Raw genomic sequence first — 18,738 nt, forward strand, 5'->3', positions numbered from 1 at the left:
AATCTGTTGTGAAATTGTAGAAGTCTTGAAAAATACTTATCGTTTGTTTAGATGTTAGGCAGCAGACTTTCTTCATAAATGCTGAGTCATCCTAAGCACCAGCAACAAGCCTGGTGCGTATTACTTTTGGGAAGATAAGCCAAAAGAAAGATACAAAATTCCAGCTCAAAAACAGGCCAATAGGCCCATCAAGTCAACTTTGGTGGTGTTCTCCATATAAGCCTTCAAATCTAAAGTCTCCTACTATCTTCTGTCACGCTTGAATATTTCTGTTTTGGAAGCAATTATCCAATTCCTTTTTTTGGTGCCTGTCTTAAATTTGTGCTCTCCTGTTGCTGTCTCCTGGCTAATGAAAGCAAATCTGCCATAATTGACCTTACCATAACTTTTAATAATCCTTAAAGACCTGGGTTTGGTTTTTCTTTATTCATCTGAACTCTGGTGAAATGTTCCGCAGTTCTTGGATCTCTTTTCACAACTGCAACTCCTCCCCCCTCCCAGTTAACATCTTAGTGAACCTGTGTTGCACCTTTTCCATTTCTTTCCTGTAAAGGGGACCTTTTTCTTATCAAGGGTCACTCACACATGGACCAAATCAGCCACAGACCACACACAGATAAAAAGTAACTGGACAACTCCCAGTCAGAGGCTTGGAACCTGGGCCTCTCCCTCACTCTGCAGGGGCTGAGCCCCTATCCTGCGACACCAATGAAGTTGGGAGGATAAGGGGGATGAGCTGCCGATGGAGCTGGGTGTCCTGCTCCCTTTCTCCCCAGTCCCAAGTTACTCATCTGATCAGCAGCTGGCAGCTTCCTGTCCCTGTGCTCCTACTCCCAAATCTTGGGCCTGACTCTCTCCACACAGTCTGAGCTTCTGCAGACTGTAACCGAGTCTGAGGCATCAGGAGATGCGGTGGCTGGCCCAGAGTGTAGCATGTCCTTCTCACCATACCATCTGTCTTCGGTCTGTACCGTCTCATCTGTCCTTAGATGATCAAAATCTCACCCAGGAGCTCACCCTGTCCCTGGACAATGCTATACGTGTCTGTCTTACAAAGTGACACCCGAGCCACAAACAGGTCCAGCTGTCACTTGTAGGAATTCAACGAATCGGCATCCACTGCACAAGCAGACACTCTGTTCCAGATGTTCAACTGACATTTGACCCTCTGCACGTCTGCCACTCGGGAATGTAAAACTCTACCCAATACATACATGCCACTGCAAACCTGATCTTAAAATTGTGAACCTGGCCCTTCCTTGCCTGTTTAGTTGGAAGATGCTGTTTACTTGAATGCAAACCATTCCATTCATCATTTTGTCTTTGTATGAGATCAAGTTCCTGTAGTAGCTAATTTGTGCCACAGGGTGGTACAGATGTGCTTTGTATTTCTTCATTTACAAATGCACCTTTTTGCTTGCAGTACAAGTTTTTCAAAGCTGACAATTCATTATGTTTCATGGTTGATTGCTTTTATAGTTGTACTGTGAGTAAAACATGAACATTTACTTTTGGCTCCTGCTCTGATTATCTATGAAGAAAACAATAATGGAACAATCAGGAAAGGTCATTCAACTTTAGAATTTTCATTTACTCTTGGCTCTTAGCTTGGGTTCCCTTAATCCCTGTTGAATTATAAATCTCTCCGTTTTTGGCTACAAATGGCAGTAAGAATTTTATCATAGCATTCGTTCTACATTCTCATCCCACCATCCGTTTTTGTGTATTGTGATCATTTTGCACAATTATTCTTGAGGATTTCAAGCTACAATAACTCATTTTATCATTGTTCTGCAATGACTTTTTGTGTAAAAAATAGCATAATATGTTAAGTACCTTTACTGTATCTCTTTCCTTTTAACATGCCAGTCAGCACAATTCACAAACCACAATGAAAATGAATGACTGGTGATTTATTATTTGGTGGTATTGTCTAAGGGTGGAATGTTGGCCAACAGACTAGAAGAGCTAAAAACAAAAAAACTGCGGATGCTGGAAATCCAAAACAAAAACAGAATTACCTGGAAAAACTCAGCAGGTCTGGCAGCATCGGCGGAGAAGAAAAGAGTTGACGTTTCGAGTCCTCATGACCCTTCGACAGAACTTGCGTTCGAGTCCAAGAAAGAGCCCTTTTCTTGTGCGAGCAGTGCAATGGGATCTTTAACTTCCACATAAATAATTATGGGTTCTTAGATTAATCTTCCAGAAGCCCAATGGACTCATGGCAATGCAACATTTTCTCAAGAACATCATCTTATATTTATCTTGTGCCTTTTAACGTGGTTAAGCATCCCAAGGTATTTCACAGGAGTGTTATAAGGCAAACGTTGACACTGAGTAAGATAAGGGTATACTAGGCCAATTGACCAAACACTTGTCCAAAGAGGTAGATGTCAAGGAACATGTTGAAGGAGGGAAGAGGAGGAGGTTTAGGGAGGGAATTCCAAAGCTTCGGGTTGTGGCGGCTCAAGTACTTCAGTTGATGCTCAAGTGGCCAGAATTAGAGGATTGCAGAAATCTCGGAGGGTTGTGGGGCTGGAAGAGGTTACAGAAATAGGGGCAGTGAGGCATTGGAGTGATTTGAAAGCAAGTGTGAGAATTTTGAAATTGAAGTGTTGGCAAACCAGAGACCTGTGTAAGTCAGCAAGCACAGGAGTAATGGATGATTGGGAGTGTGCTACTTAAGACACAGGCAGCAAGCAGAATTTTGGATGTCCTCATGTTTATCGAGGTATTACAGTACAATGTTTGCATAAATTTTCTGCTCAAGTATTGGTGTGAGCTTTGAACCAGAACCCAGAGTCAGGCTGATCCTGCATGGTAATTCTATTTTTAAGGTATCATTGTTCCATAGGTACTGATGGCCCAGACGTACCTTATCCTGGCAGCCATTCTGCATGTGAGAGCTGAGAGGGTAAGTATTAGAGCACTTAGGGTAATGTGAGTGGCAACATTAGAAAACTTGTTGCTTAATTGGAAACCTTGGCTGGAAGTTTTGGACCTTCACTTGCCAAATGCCATGGGCAATTTGTGCTATTTCCAGTGTTACCTGGTTATAACTAGCTATAGCTAAGTTATAAGACCAAAGATCAAATGTGGAGTCCTCTATGTGCGTTTGATCATTAAGCTATTGGGGGATCCCTGCTGTGACAGTATAGCTGATTAAAGTTCGATTGCATTTTTTTGTTTACCTGATTAAAAGTTTCAGGGAATTCCACAATTTTGCAGCTTCTATTCTGTTGGTAATGACACTCATCCACAGGTTCTCGTTATTTTCAGAGGTGAGCTCCTTGTGATTTATCCAGGTTTGGGAAATGCAGCCTGCGCTGTCATCCCAAGATGTCGCCAGTTCCGAAGACTGCTGAGCGAAGAATGGGGAGAACCACGTGTTAAATTTGTTCAAGCTAAGCAGGTACATGATAACCATAAAAGCAGCATTAGAAGTTTTGCTTATGTGTAAGATTTTAGCTTAACTACTGGTGAACTCGTGTTTTTGAGGGCAATTCTGTCAGCCACTTAGTTCGATGCCAAGTAATATTTTTTGAGATGAGAAAGGAAAAGTAGAATATGGAAAGTGAAGTTTGAAAAAACGAACTTTAATTGGCTATACTTGGATTAAAATAACCCTTCAGAATAGGAAGCATTTCAGTTCACAAAAGTGGATTCTAATTTACAGTGAGCCTTGTCTTTATTATACCACAGAGTGGTGCAATTGTCTTCCAAGTGTGCAGGACTGTCTATAATTAGATAAACTGTCTTGTTTTCTTTTACAGAGTAATTCATTACTTGCATTACAGACAAAATTTAAATCATACTTTATTAAATTAATTAAAATTTGTAACTAAAAGATTCATTTAAGAGCTACTGCCATGTTTTAAGGTTGGATTTTCTGCCTGTCCTCCCCATAACTGTGCTTTCTAGTGTTCACCCAAGTTGGTGTTTCACCTCTGGGCCAAAGATTTTGGGCTGAATAGACGCTGAAGCCATGCTTCGGGCTTGACCGGAGAAGCAGACCAAGCCAGAGGCTGCACATGTTGGGAGATCTTTATTGCTTGATATATTGCTGGGATGGGGTATGGAACTCATCTGAGGGAGTTAAGAACATGCTAGATTATGGGACTGAAGAAGAGCTGGGTTCCAGGACGAGGGCTGTGGATGCCAAAGGAGTTGGGATATAGCCAGTGTTAGGAGAAAGCTTTAAAACCTGATCTTGGATGGAGGTTTCATGCAGGTATTGAAGCAGCCTTGGAGATGCAGAGGCAATGAAGAGTTCACGCTCTGCAAATGAAGCACTGCTTTTTATATTCATGTATAAGGATTTTCAAGGATATGAATGCACTTCTGAACTTGACAATAAAGCGGATCCTTTTCCTGTCGTTGTAATCCATGTAAAGCACTGTTCGTCTGATTGGCCCTTGCTAACCACATAATATTTCATATATTATCAGTTATCAGCGCCAATCAGTTCGAAAAAAGTGGACAAGCTCATGGACACGTTTTTGTTATTTGTATACTTGAATATTAACAATAATCAACTGAAATTTATATTCCATTAATCCTGGAGTGATATGAGCACTGCAGTTTAGAATTAACAGCTGCGGGAGCCTATTTACTTCCCCAAGTTCTTTTTAAAACAATACAACCAATGGACAGGAGGGAAAGATTACAGGAGAAACAATACAACAGTAGAGGGCAATAGAAGAATTGAGTTTGACTCGGTGTTCTTCTGAATGCAGTGACACGATTTTTTTTGTAACTCACTCTTTTCTATCTGTTGTGCTTAGATTTTCTTCACTAATCACCTGCAGGTTATTATTCAATAAACCTGTATGAAGAATGTAACAATTCTGTATGAATGCAATTAAGCATAGAAGACATGGAGCACCTTAGTGTCAGCTGCATGGAAAAAAAAATTGTCGTATGACATTGGCTTGTTTTTTGAATAATGGATCAGGTAGTGATTTTTAGAAACTTCAATTTAAACTCTGGATTCAAATTACTGTTTAAGCTTGACTCCGCTGAAAGCTTATAACATCATCTGAATATAGTAAATAGAATAATGTGTTTTAATCATTTGCAAGAAACCATTACCCTCTTAACAACAAACACATTTTAGATTGAAGCTCCAAATGAAATTGTTTTTGGACCCCTGCAGTTGTGCTCTGGCTTTTTTAAATGACTATTTTATGGGATTTATTTAACTCCTTATGCAGCATTTTGTATTTATTGAATGCTTCTAAAAGTCCAGTGTTTAACATAGTGCATGTGGAATCACAGATAGCTGGTTGTTATTTTACTGAATCATTTTGCTAGTCTGCATTGTTCTCTGTATGCTTCATGTGTTCTTCAATAAGACAATGAAACTGATATGTGAAGGTATACCTTGATGAAGCTAGGTCTGGGTGGAGTGTCACCGTATGGCTGACAAAATCAATTGTAACACGTAACAATCATTTTACTTGCAACTTCATTCTGTTTCTTAATAGTTGCATAATAACGTTTTGATGGCCAACCAAAATAAACATATTTCCAGTTGTGGGCCTTTGAGAAAAATACCAAAGGATGTCAGCTAACACAAAGCCACACACGATCAGAAATGAGTCAGGCCACAGTTGTAACTTTGTATAAAGAGGGCAAAAGATTTCAGAAGAATGTTCACATTAAAAAGCTTTTTTTGTGTTTGAAATAATCACATCATATTTTATTATTCTGGTAGCTTTCTCCAATATTCCAGTGTGGTTTGGAAATCCTATTGTGGGGAAAGGCAGACCATGTTTTGTGAAGAGAGGAACTCTACTACATAGATATTCGAGAGAAAATGGTGAATTTAAAACGCTTACAGGTAGCTTTTCTGGATTAGAGTTCTTGAATATGATTTGCTCCAGTTTACAGCTTTTCAATTTGGGGTAACTGCATTAGGTACATGGACATAAACATATGCCTGGATGTAACAATTCTGGGACAGTTAAATTACCAAAATACAGAACATCATTCAGCATAAAACAGTGTATGTGTCCATTTTCAGTTGTATCAAAAAAGGTGCACCAGGCTACGATTCTTAGATACGTCAATGAATACATTTTCATGAAAAGAGAGAAAAAAAACATTGTTCTTGCTTATGCAAGTTCATGGAAGATTTCATGTTGTGCTAATGTAAATAAATTCTAGAGAAACTTAACTGTAACATTATTGTGAAATTTTGAGCACATCATTGGTGCAATTTCCAGATTGTGCTCAAAGCGGACACTCTGCCCAAAAATGTAAAGCCCTTTTTGCCAGTCAATATATTAAATTCTTTAGATGGGCGTTTTTGTTTGTGTGAAAATTGCATAGTAACCATTTCAGCTATGTTTCATTTTTTTTTCACTTCATCAGGTGTTGGGGCGAAGCACTTTTTTGTGGTCAATGTTTGGTTTAAGTGTCTAAATTGTTTCATCAGGTGCTAATGCTGAAACTTTGTAAAGCTTCCAACTTATTTATGTTTTATGAGTGCACATAACCCAAGTGCCAGTTGGGGTTCTCGTATGTTATTGATGATAGAATAGTCTAAGTTGTGGTTAATGCAGTTACATGATGATGGGAAATAACACAATAAATATTTTTCTATTTATTTTTCATTTTATTTTAATCTGAGTTTTCTTGAACTTTTCTCCACAGAGCAGGTAAATTTGGTAGAGGGAAGAGTGCTATACATAGAGATAAGTTAGCTGAAGGAGAAACAAACACGTGTGGGCAACAGATGTATTTTTCCTTGTGGGAATGTGCTATCTACATAAGGAGCCAAAATGGCCATATGTTTCCCAGTAGGTTGCAGAAAGGGTTATTCTTTGTGTGAGGTTGAACAGTTAATGTTGGTAGACTGTTCAGTTGTGGAGAGGTTTAATAGCAAAGGCTAATGATATTCTCACTAAATGTCCTTAAATTCACACTTTCCAGCAGGACTCAGGATAGTGATTTTTTTCCTTCTTCTCTAGCACAGAAAAACTAATGCCAGTCTGATTTGACCCACTGCTGCTTTGGCTGACATCTGGTAACTCCACGCAGGCCAGGAATAGAACATTGTCAGATCTGCTAGCCATAAGAGTTCAGTTCTGATGGCAGCATATTTATTCCAGCAGCATATTTATTCTAAGTTGGCTAAGTCCCATGTCACCATCCATGGAAGCTCCACAAATTATGTCCATTTTAAATCAGAATTGTAGGCCAGCAACAATTACCTTCTAGGAATTTTTTTTTGTAAAAGTTGTCTATTTCGTTCATGCTTTTGTAATTTACTGTAGAGTTATGGCTATTTAGATTTGGTGCTCCATTCTTGAGTTTATATAAAGAAGGAACAAGACTAAAGAAGGGTTGTTGGAGAGATGCAATTATGCCAGAGATGGACTGACTGTATTTTCATTATCCAAGTAACCATATCTACAGGCCCAGGTATACCTTATTGGTGATATTGGCAAAAAAGAGCAATTGGAAAAAATAACAAATAATATTTGAAGTTTAAAAAGTGTCTTTCATGACCTCAAGTTGTCCAAAATGTTTACCAGCCAGCCAGCAATGTACATTAGAAATGTAGTCATAGTTGTAACATTGGAAACATGGCAGCTAATTTATGCACATCAAGTTCCCCAAAATAGCCATGTGATGATGACCAGATAATGTGTTTCTCTGATGTTGATTGAGGGATAAAGATTAGTCAGGACACCAGGAATAACTGCCTGCTGTTCTAAATAGTGCATGGGATCTTTTGTACCGAAGAGAGAGCAGATCGAGCTTTGGTTTAACCTCTGGTGCACCTCTGAAGGCGCAGCAATCCCTCAGACCTGCTCTGGAATATTAGTATTTTTGTGCTCAAGTCTCTAGAGTGGATCATGAATTCACAACCTTCTGAATCATAGGCAAGGGTGTGACCAACTGAGTCATGGCTGACATTGGAGACTCGAAGTTAGGAGGCAGTTGGAGTTGTGTGCAAACACACTGTGGACAACTTGCTCCAAAGGGATTGCAGTAGCAGTGAAAGATAGCCTTCAAATTTTATGCCTCTTCCTGGTTTTGGGTTACAGTCAGGAATATTTTCCATATAAGGCAATTTACAGTTGGCAGATGTATTCCAAGGGGAGACTAACTTATTTAGTAACTTGCCCGTTGAACAGCGACAGCACACTAACAAGGCTGTCCCATTTTATCATAATGCTGACTTCCCCAAAATCCTGGAGTTCTTGAAAGCAGTGTGGGCTCCTCAGCATGACTAATGGTCCACATAAACTGAAAGGGATTGTAACTCTTTCGAGTACAAACACGTTTCCATCTGTTTCAGATGAAGTTACATTGTTTCATAGTTTGCCATTGTGAGATTTGAACTCTTGATCTTGGGGTTGCAAGCCCCAGTACCATAACCACTTGGCTATTTAGGCCAAGCCTGAAAGGGATTGTAACTCTTTCGAGTACAAACCCGTTTCCATCTGTTTCAGATGAAGTTACATTGTTTCATAGTTTGCCATTGTGAGATTTGAACTCTTGATCTTGGGGTTATAAGCCCAGTACCATAACCACTTGGCTATTTAGGCCAAGCGAACTCTTGATAATCTTTTAAATGAAAACCAAATCAACAAAATTGGGATAAATCAGGCACAGCCCCTAATTCAGGTCAGCTGTAAAACCAAGGACAAAAATTTAAAGGAACCTTACAAATTTTAAATCAAAATGTGATTAAAGGGGTCAACAAAACACCCCAGTCCCCGCGGTGCCCACCGAGCACGGAAGGCCTCGAGAGTGCCAGCAGATACCGCGTGCTCCCTCTCCAGGGACATCCGGCAGCGAACGTAGCCACGGAAGAGGGACAAACAATCGGGCGGGACTCCCCCGTCGATCGCCCGCTGCCTGGACCTGTTAATGGCCAACTTGGCCAGGCCGAGGAGCAGGTTCACAAGGAGGTCCTCCTCCTTCCCAACCCCCTTCCGCACCGGGTGCCCATAGATCAGGAGCGTGGGGCTGAAGTGCAAACAAAACATCAATAAAAGGTTTTTCAAATAACTAAAAAGGGAGTGCAGCCTACAACACCCTATGTATACATGGTCCACGGACTCCACAAGACCGCAAAAAGGGTACGTGTCCTGAGAGTCCGTGAACCTATGCATCCTCTTATTATAAGGGACTGCTGCATGCAACACCCTCCAACCCAGGTCCCCGATAGAAAGGGGGAGGACACCTCTGTAGAGGGCCTCCCATCGGGGGCCTCCGCCGCCGGACGGCAACAAGGCACGCCAGGGCGTGTCCGGTCGACGGACAAGGGCGAGAAAATGGAAGGTGTGCAGCAGCGGTCCGTACAAAAAGCCCCTCTTTGCCGTGCCAAAAGGCACGGAGGGCGTGTCACCGAGGCGGCTCATATTGCGGGGCACCAGCACCCGAGGGAGGGTTCGGGGCTTGGGGCCAATGTGGAATTCCGTCCGAACAGGGGAACGTTCAGACGGAAGACCACCGTGCACCTGGGCCACCTCAAGACCCAAAATAACGTCGGGTCCGAGCACGACCGTTCTCTGGTCTTGGATGGCATCGGCTGCAACCTGGACACTCACGGACGCGCGTCGCGCCAACTCCTGCGGGAGCATCCAGCCCAGTCCTCCGCCACCCAGCACGTCCCCGATCCTGGTCACCCCTGCGGCCACAGCCCTCCTCTCCCGCAGTGCGCCCTTCTTCTCATCGTACACCGACCGCAGGGCTGGGTCCGCGTCGGGCTGACGGAGACGTGCCTCCAAAATGAAATCATGAGACAGCTGTAACTCTTTCGAGTACAAACCCGTTTCCATCTGTTTCAGATGAAGTTACATTGTTTCATGGTTTGCCATTGTGAGATTTGAACTCTTGATGATGTTACATTGTTTCATAGTTTGCCATTGTGAGATTTGAACTCTTGATCTTGGGGTTACAAACCCAGTACCATAACCACTTGGCTATTTAGGCCAAGCTTGAAAGGGATTGTATTCCATCAATGTTCACGTAGTCAGTGATCAAGAACATGGGGTTATGCAAGTCACTGTCAACTTTTCAAGCAGTCATTATGATGCATTCATTATAAGGCAATCATTGGTGTCACCTTTATTGGGATTAAAATTTAAACAACAAGGATGCTCATGATTAATGGTTTCCTTGCACTAGTCGTGAACAAAAACAAAGAGTAGGCACAAAATGTGAGGATTATTTGAGGTTAGACAGTTGATGTTAAATAACTCTTTCGAGTACAAACACGTTTCCATCTGTTTCTTCAGATGAAGTTACATTGTTTCATAGTTTGCCATGGTGAGATTTGAACTCTTGATCTTAGGGTTACAAGCCCAGTACCATAACCACTTGGCTATTTAGGCCAAGCCGTTGATTTTAAGTAGTTGCACACCGGTCCTCCAATAGGGCAGGGCTTGCCTTTGAGTATTTAAGTACCAACGTCTGCCAATCGTTGTTTGTGGACAGCTTAAAAACATGAGCCAATTAATCTGGACACCTGTAGTTCTGGTTGGGAGAGAGTGCCAGGATTTTGACCCACCAACAGTGGAAGAACAGCAATTTGGTTCCAAGCCAGGATGGTGTGTGGCTTGGAGGGGAGCTTGCAGGTGGTGGTGTTCTCATGTGTCTGCAGCCTTGTCCTTCTAGGTGGAAAAGGTCACAGTTTTGAAAGATGCTGTTGATGGAAACTTGGCGAGTTACTTGTAGATGGTACAGACTGCTGCCACTGTGTGTCAGTAGTGGAGGGAGTGAATGTTTGTGGATGGGGTGCCAATCAAGTGGGCTGCTTTGCCCTGGATGGTGTCAAGCTTCTTGAGCATTGTTGGAGCTGCACACATCCAGGCAAATGGGGAGTATTTCATCACAGCCAGACTTGTGCCTTGCAGATAGATGGTGGACAGGCTTTGGGGAGTCGGGAGGTGAGTTAGTCGCTGCAGGATTCCGAGCCTCTGACCTGTGCTTGTAGTCACAGTAGATATATGGCTTGTCCAGTTTGGTTTCTGATCAATGTTTTTGTTTCCTCCACCTCTCTGCCTCACAGCTCTCTACTGTTGTTAAATTTTTCTGTTTCTTTTCAGTCCTTTACTATCCAGCATATTTTCTTTTCATTAATATTAGTTTTTGCAATCTCTGCAGCTCTGCCACTCATTGAAACACTGCCCACACTGCCTGCATCTCTTTTCTGGTGTCACTTCACCTGTTGCCATAAATTTTCTATGCGTAGTACTTTCATTACAGCTGAACACTTGCTTGTTTCTAGAGCATCTAAATAAAAGTTTCACACCTCACCTCAAAACTTCTCATCATATCTACTCATTGTCTTTGTTTTGTTCTTCTCACTCACCATTTTGCAGGATCCACCTACAAAAGGCAACAACGGCTTTTAAGACAAAGAATCCAAAGTTGTGAATTCAGGATAAAGATGTCATTTATTAAGTTTTTATTGTTTCTGAAGGCTTACCACAATCTACAGTGTCTTTCAGTTTTCATGAATTTGTTTATATGGCAGGCAAATATTAGTACAGTACTTAAAGTGTCAAATACTGTGTACACTCCCTACAGACCAGAGGCTCCCTCTTTCTCTGTTTCCATCCCCTCCCCTTGTAAAAGGGTATGATGAATTAACCGATTAAGTGTTGTTTTGTGCACACCAGCTGACACTAATGCGCTGTTGAACTGCTTTTGTAGATTTTGGAGCTCAAGGCAAGATTGTTCTCATTTAAGCAATCAGCTTAGAGTGTCTAGCAGATGGAATTCTACCATTCGTGTGATGGTCAACCCTATAGCCGCTGTATGTGGGGTCAGTTTCTTTGCTTGATTTATGAATATTGCTCAGCTAAACAAAAAAAAGAACATTGGAGAAAGAATATGGATAAGTTACAGTTGAAGTAAATTTATAAAATTTTGCACCTAAGCAGTTGCAGTGTCAAATGATAGATCACCCGAGTGCTTTCCTAAGTGTCTGTGATATATGGTCATATTATCTGCAAAACTGTGTTACATGATTTTTCTTTATTGCTAGTGTTGGTGGCAGTCAGTAAAACAGATTACTTTTTAGGTCAAATCGATATATATTTCATTTACTGAGTTTTCAAAAACTCTTCCTACTATATACGCTTTCACACTATATGAAAACATACTGTTGATTCTCTCCAGAGCATTGCCTACAATTTCAAAAAGAGCACTTGAGTTTAGTTTAACTACTGACTGCTTCCTTCGAATCTTCATCAGAACTTTTTCAGATTTTGGTAAAATTGTATTTTTTGTACAAGTCGTGCCAGTGCATCTTCAAGTGCAAGTTAGAAATTGAAACTCTCAGAAATGGGAGGGTGGTGCCTCTCTGAAATCTGAGGCTTCATGAGGTGGCAAACTGAGTCAGAAATCTTAAATCAAAAAGAAGGTGTCTAATAAAAATGTAGGGCAGAATTTTACACCCGTGGGATTTTACGGTCCTGCCGAAATCAATGGAGTTTTGAACGGCTCGCTGCATTTTACGGCCCCACCCCCGCCACGACAGAGCCGTCAAATTCTGCTCATGGTAATTATTAGTCAGAACTTGGACTTTTTATCAAGAGGTCAAAATTAAGGCTGCAGACTTCTGCATATCACGTTGAAGATTTATTTCTGCTTGAATTTTTTGCTAAAATCAAATTCATACTTATTGCCATTTTGTGGGTCATCCAGGAAGTTAAATATGTTGCCAATATGACTTGATGTCAGCATCCTCCAATAAAAACTTCACCATGAGAAGGATCCTGATGGATGAATATTTAAAATTTATTGGGAATTTTGAATATACTACAGCAACAGGGAATTTAAGAATGAAGATCATCTCAACTTTTTGTATTCCTGTCTCCTAAAATATGATAGGAGTATTTCAGTGATTGATGACTCTGGAATTTAAACCTAGCATAGTAATGTCAGCTGCATGCATTTTTACCAAGTGACGATACTATATATTTGATTTTTGTTGTTCACACTGTTGCAATCACTTAATTTCACGACTACACAAAATAATGTTCAATTAAGGGATACTTTCCCCAGCTTTCTCAAGTTCTTTAAATTGTCAGATCACAAATGATCGCCTGACTTCTTTCTAGATATCAAACCATTTATTGGCTATTTGAAAGTGTTCTATCTCTATAATTCTTGTTAATAAAATCTTAATTCCTGTTGACAGTTTTTCCCATTTCCATTAAGTCAGCTGCATTTATAATGGAAACTGCCTGTACAAATTTGTTGCATCGGAACTATACTATCTTACCGGTGCTGGGGGTGCAGGAACAGAGCCAGTGTTTCAAAAATAAAGCTTACAGGATCCTTGGCTTTACAAACAGAGGCATGAAAGTTCTGCGAAATCTTTATAAATTATAGCTTAGCCCCCAGTTGCTGTGTTAGATTGAATTCTGAATACCTCAATTTGGAAAGAATAGGGAAGGTGCAGAAAGAATTTACCAAGGATGCAGGACATCAGTTGATGGAATATCAGAAAATCTGGGGTTGTTCGCCTTCAAGCAGCGAAGGTTATGAGGGTTAAATTTAATAGAGGTGTTCCAAATCATGAATGTTTTTAATGGAGAAAATAAGATATAACTGCTTCTTGTGCTAGAAGGGTCGGTCACCAGATGTCATTGACTTGAGGTGACTGGTGAAAGAACCAGAGGTGAGATGAGAAAAATTTCACTCAGCGAATTGTTATAGTCTGAACTGCACTGCCTCAAAGGATGGTAGAGCAGATCCAATAGCAAATTTCAAAAGGGAATTGAATAGAAAAGGAGAAATTTGCAGGGCTATGGGGAAAGGGCAACAAAATGGGACTCTTTGGATAGGCCTTTCAAAGGAGCAGAACAGGCACTGTGGGTTGAATGGCTTCCTTCTCTGCTGTATCATTAGAGTCATTGTGGCACGATGTGACAGGATCCGTCGTTTCAAAGCTTGCATTTTTGAGACATACCCTTATTGAAAAGGGAAATCAAAAAGGAAAACTGAGAAAGAAATTGGATACTCCCAGTTTCTAAAAGACTGAGATTAGAATCCAAAATTTCTGGGGTGACTGAACCTCGCTGAAAATATAAAAGGGCACAGAGAGCACTCGGAGCTCTGTAGATGAGTCGTCCAGTGGTGCGGTACAGACAGGCTGAGGAAGACAGATGCTCAATCCAGAAGCTAAGAATAAGCAAAGATATAGTTGATTATGTTACTTAAAGATAATATTGGTAGAGCTACACTATCCACAATGTCATAAGCAAAATTGAGGAGGTTCTGCAGGAGCGTGCCATTTTTGGTGAAGACTGTGGAACTCGGGTTGGTAGTGCCCTGCTGTTTGCTTGGGGGCCAGGCTACATCTGAGAAGAAGAGGAGTTGAAATTCTTCACGAGTAAGACAGAATTTCGAAGAACCCTGTGACTGAAATTGTTAACATATGCTGAGTGGACTGTCAAGCGAAGTTGTAAAACTATGTCTTAATTGTATCTGCTATTTGATATGTAATTTGTAGTTTATAATCGAATGCAATTTGTCTGTTAATTCATGTTTAACTCATTAATTCTAGGTTTTAGAATAAGGTAGTTATTGAAGGTCATATTTAGTGTTTGCTTTGTTTGACACTTGTGCGTTAAAAATTCTTCTGTCTAAACTGTGCAATCGTGTGGCTTCGTTATTTCATTAAATTGCTGGCCTGAATTTTACATTCTCAGGTCAGTTGCGCGCCTGACCCAAATGCATGTAAATTTGCACGACATGACGTCGGGTGTGCATTCCAACATCATCACACATGATTGCAATATTGTGGTCAGTGGGCACGTGCAGAAGTTGGAGCCACAGTCACCAACAATTAAAGCCAATTAAGGCCATTAAAAAGCCTATTGTCTAAGATTTTATGTTGCCCATTGTGATATCCCACTCATCGCATGGGCAAAAGGTTTTTAACAAATTGTCATCCAAGGGTGGGATAAAAAGGGCCTGGAGCATTGCCATTGAGAGTCGTGGTGAGTTGAGATAGTTTGCTCCTGGTTGTTTAGTGAAACTTGACAGCTTTGTCTCTGTTTTAAACTTCAGTCTTTGCATTGCTAGCCTTCGTTTCTGGACTCAATGTTGTCTCCAAGGCCCCTGTAGGATTTTTACCGTATGCACCCTTCCAGGCAGCAGATAGCTTTCTGATTCTTTGGTAAAGGGGATTGTCTACTTCACGATTGGCACCTCTTCTGAGGAGGAAGAGAGCAGCAGAAAGGAGAGGAAGCCAGGTGTCCGATCGCAGCGTCCAAGGGAGGAGAAGCAGAGGCACAGGTAGCGCAGGGCCAGCAGGGAGTCCAAGGTGGAAGGGGCCACAGAAGATGCCACTATCTTGCTGCCAGAGTTTACAGACAGCGATGCTGAAGGAGTCTCCATCTGTCCAGGGAGACTGTGACCTCAATATGTCAGATGATTGGGCCTGAAATCACCTCCAACTATGTGTATGGCCACCCTATGCCAGTAGCTCTGAAGGTGATAGTGGCCTTCAACTTGTATGCCTCCAGCTCTTTCCAGGGGTCAGCGGGGGATCTTAATAGAGCGCTGATGTCAGTGACAGTTGTCACTCAGACTCTTATACGCCTGAGCACCACAGTGGGAGGAAAGGCCAGCCGTTAACACTTCTCCACACAGATTCATGTCAACTCGTTGCTCACTCTTGTGAGCGTAGCAGATCATTGAGCATTTTGCAGCACTGCACCTATTTGTGTGCCACACAACAATATGGCTGCTGACTTGGGCTGCCACCTCTGCCCATGTCTTCTTGGTGAGGTGTGGTGCCATCCTCTTGCCATCCTCAGATATCAAGATCTTCCACCTGGCATTAAGCTTCTCCACAAGGATTCCCAGACACTCATCTGAGAACAAGGGGACGAGTGTCTACCGGACTTGCCCTCCCACCTGGTGTGCCCAGCAGGTATAGATGCCATTGCTGTTCAACAAAAATGTTGCCTCCACAAACTCGACAGCTCCTGTTTGCTATTTGTCTGCCCATTCTGCAAGCCTATCAATGTCCTGTTGCAGTCAACTGGTATCATCCTCACTGTTTGCCACATCTCCAAGTTTGGTATCATTGGCAAATTTTGAAATTTTCCTCCACATTCCAATTTCCAAGCCATAAAAATCAGACTAAAGCATGGATTCTTGGGGCACTGTCCACCATCCTTCAGTTTAAGAAACAATCATTTACCACGATTTGCTGTTTTCCTTCTTTAAGCCAATTTTTCAAATCCAAACTGACATTGACCCTCCTATTCCGTGAATCTTTGTTGTCTTTTATCTAGCTGTGATGATGAGTTAATGTATTAGCATGAATAGAGGATTGTTGAACAATTGTACCATTGGGACTGCTTCCACCTGAACCTTTCTATGAAGCTGCACTATATTGGCTATTGAGTGGTATGGATCTCCAATACAGTCCTCTGCATTTTTAACAAGATTAGCTTGACTCTGAAATTTGGGGGATTTGGAGGACCAGAAGGTAATAAGAGATGGGAGCATTCGGCTCATCGAGCCTGTTGTGTCATTCAGTAAAGATCATGGCTGATCTGATTGTGGCCTTCGCCTCATAACTCTTGCCTTCCTTGTCAATCAAAAATCTGTCTAACTCAGCCTAGTCTCCACTGCCAGCTGGAGAAGAGAATTCCAAAGACCCCCTGAGAGAAGAAATTCCTCCTAATCTCTGTCTTAAATGGGAGACTCTTTATTTTGAAAATATACTCCCTTGTTCTAGATTCCCCCACAAGGGGAAACATACTGTCAGCATCTACCCTGTTAAGTCCCCTCAGGATCTTATGTTTGAATTAGATCACCTCTCATCCTTGTAAATCCCACTCAATATAGGCCCAGCCTGCTCAACCTATCCTCATAAAACAACCCCTCATCCCACCAGTCAGCGGAGTGAGCCTTCCCTGTACTGCTTCCAATGCAATTATGTAACACCTTAAGTAAGGAGGCCAAAACTATACACAGTACTACAGATGCATTTTCACCAATGCCTGGTACAGCTGTAACAAGACTTCCCTAATTTTATACCCCATCTCCTTTGCAATGAAGGCCAACTTTCTGTTTGCATTCCTAATTAGTTGCCATACCTGCATGCTAACTTTTTATGATTCTTGATCCCTCTGTATGGCAGCATTCTGCTGTCTCTCTCTCTCCATTTAAATAATATTCTGCTTTTCTACTCTTCCTGCTAAAATGGACAATCTCAAACTGAATGTGAAATTCCATCATGTTATGATCACTGTTAACTGGAGGATCCTGCTTGATTGTACATTATCAGGTCTAAAATAGCCTGTTCCAGAATGTATTGTTCTATGCAATTGTTTCGAATATAATCTTATGATGTCATTCTCCAGTATACTTTTGCCAATTTGATTCATCCAATCTATATGAAAATTAACATCTCCCATGACTATTGCAGCCCTTTCTTACAAGCCTCCATTATTTCTTCAGTTATATCCTATCCTACTCTGTAGCTACATTTGGGGAGCCTATAAACCACTCCTACCAGTGACTTTGCTTTGCTATTTCTTATCTCCAAAACTGATTTTATATTTTGATCCTCCAAACCAAGATCATTTCTCAATGTTGTATTGATCTCATGCTTTATGAATAGAGCCACCCCTTCTCCTTTTCTTTTGTTCCTGTCCTTCTGAAATGTCAAATAGCCTTGAACTTTCAGGTCCCAACTGCGGTCACTTTGCAACTATATCACTGTAATGGCCATATATCATACTGATTTATTTCAATTTGTGCTGTCAATCATCCATCTTGCTACGAATGCTGCGTGCATTTGGATAAGGAGCTTCTAATTTTGTCTTGTTACCATTTTCCCTGATCTTATTTGTGGCATTCTTATGTTTGTTTGCTCTGTCCCTTCCTTTCACACTCTGGTTATCATTACCCTGCGTAGTTCCCCTACACTATTGTCTTGTCCTTTGTATTTAACTTTTGAAATCTCCCCTCATGTGAGCCCTGCAACCCCCACTTCCCCCAAGCTATTTTATTTAAAGCCCTTTGTACAGCCATAGTTGTATGATTTGCCAGTACACTGGTCCCAGCATGGTTCAGGTGGAAGCAGTCCCAATGGTACAGCTGCTTCTTTCCTCAGTACTGGTGTGAGTGCCCCTTGAATTGAAACCTATTTCTCCCACACCAGTCTTTGAGCCACTGATTCAAATCTTATTTACCAGATGCTAATTCGGTCATGGCTCAGGTCGTAAACCAGAGGTTATTAATTTGATGGTTCTGCTTTTTAATTTAGTCACTAGCTGCCCATGCTCCCTTAGTTCTGCCTCTGTTGTTGGTACCCACGTGGTCCACAACAACTGGATCCTTCCCCTCCCACTCCAAGTTCCTCTCCAGCTCTGAGGAGACAGCATTAACCCTGGCACTGGGCAAGCAGCACAGCCTTTGAGTCTCATGCTCTTGGCTGCAGAGAACAGTACCTAAATATACCCCCTAAATATACTGTTCCTTACTATTACTTCCTCACTTGAATGGCTCGCTGCCGCATGGTCTCATGGTCAGTTTGCTCAACCTCCCTGCAGTTCCTGCTCTTGCCCCACAAGTTGCAAGAACCTCAAACCTGTTGGACAATTGCAAGGGTTGAGGCTCCTCCATTGTGACTTTCTGAATCCCCATACTTGCCTCATACATAGTCACACCCTCCTGTTCCTGACTATGGACTAAATCTAAAGAACCTAGTCTAACAGGTGTGAATGACCCTGGGAA

The 18,738-nt window shown here is 41.6% G+C and overlaps 1 protein-coding gene across 1 annotated transcript in view; it reads left to right on the forward strand.

The window, feature by feature from the left end:
- The window catches only part of LOC121290046 (phosphatidylethanolamine-binding protein 4), a 511,444-nt gene that overhangs the window by 84,280 nt on the left and 408,426 nt on the right, over positions 1-18,738 (forward strand). Inside the window, exon 3 of the mRNA XM_041210194.1 lies at positions 3,280-3,412. Coding sequence (XP_041066128.1) covers positions 3,280-3,412 — 133 coding nt within the window. The remainder of the gene's footprint in view (positions 1-3,279; positions 3,413-18,738) is intronic.

The sequence above is a fragment of the Carcharodon carcharias genome, chromosome 17 (genome assembly GCF_017639515.1).
Source record: "Carcharodon carcharias isolate sCarCar2 chromosome 17, sCarCar2.pri, whole genome shotgun sequence".
Taxonomy (NCBI): domain Eukaryota; kingdom Metazoa; phylum Chordata; class Chondrichthyes; order Lamniformes; family Lamnidae; genus Carcharodon; species Carcharodon carcharias.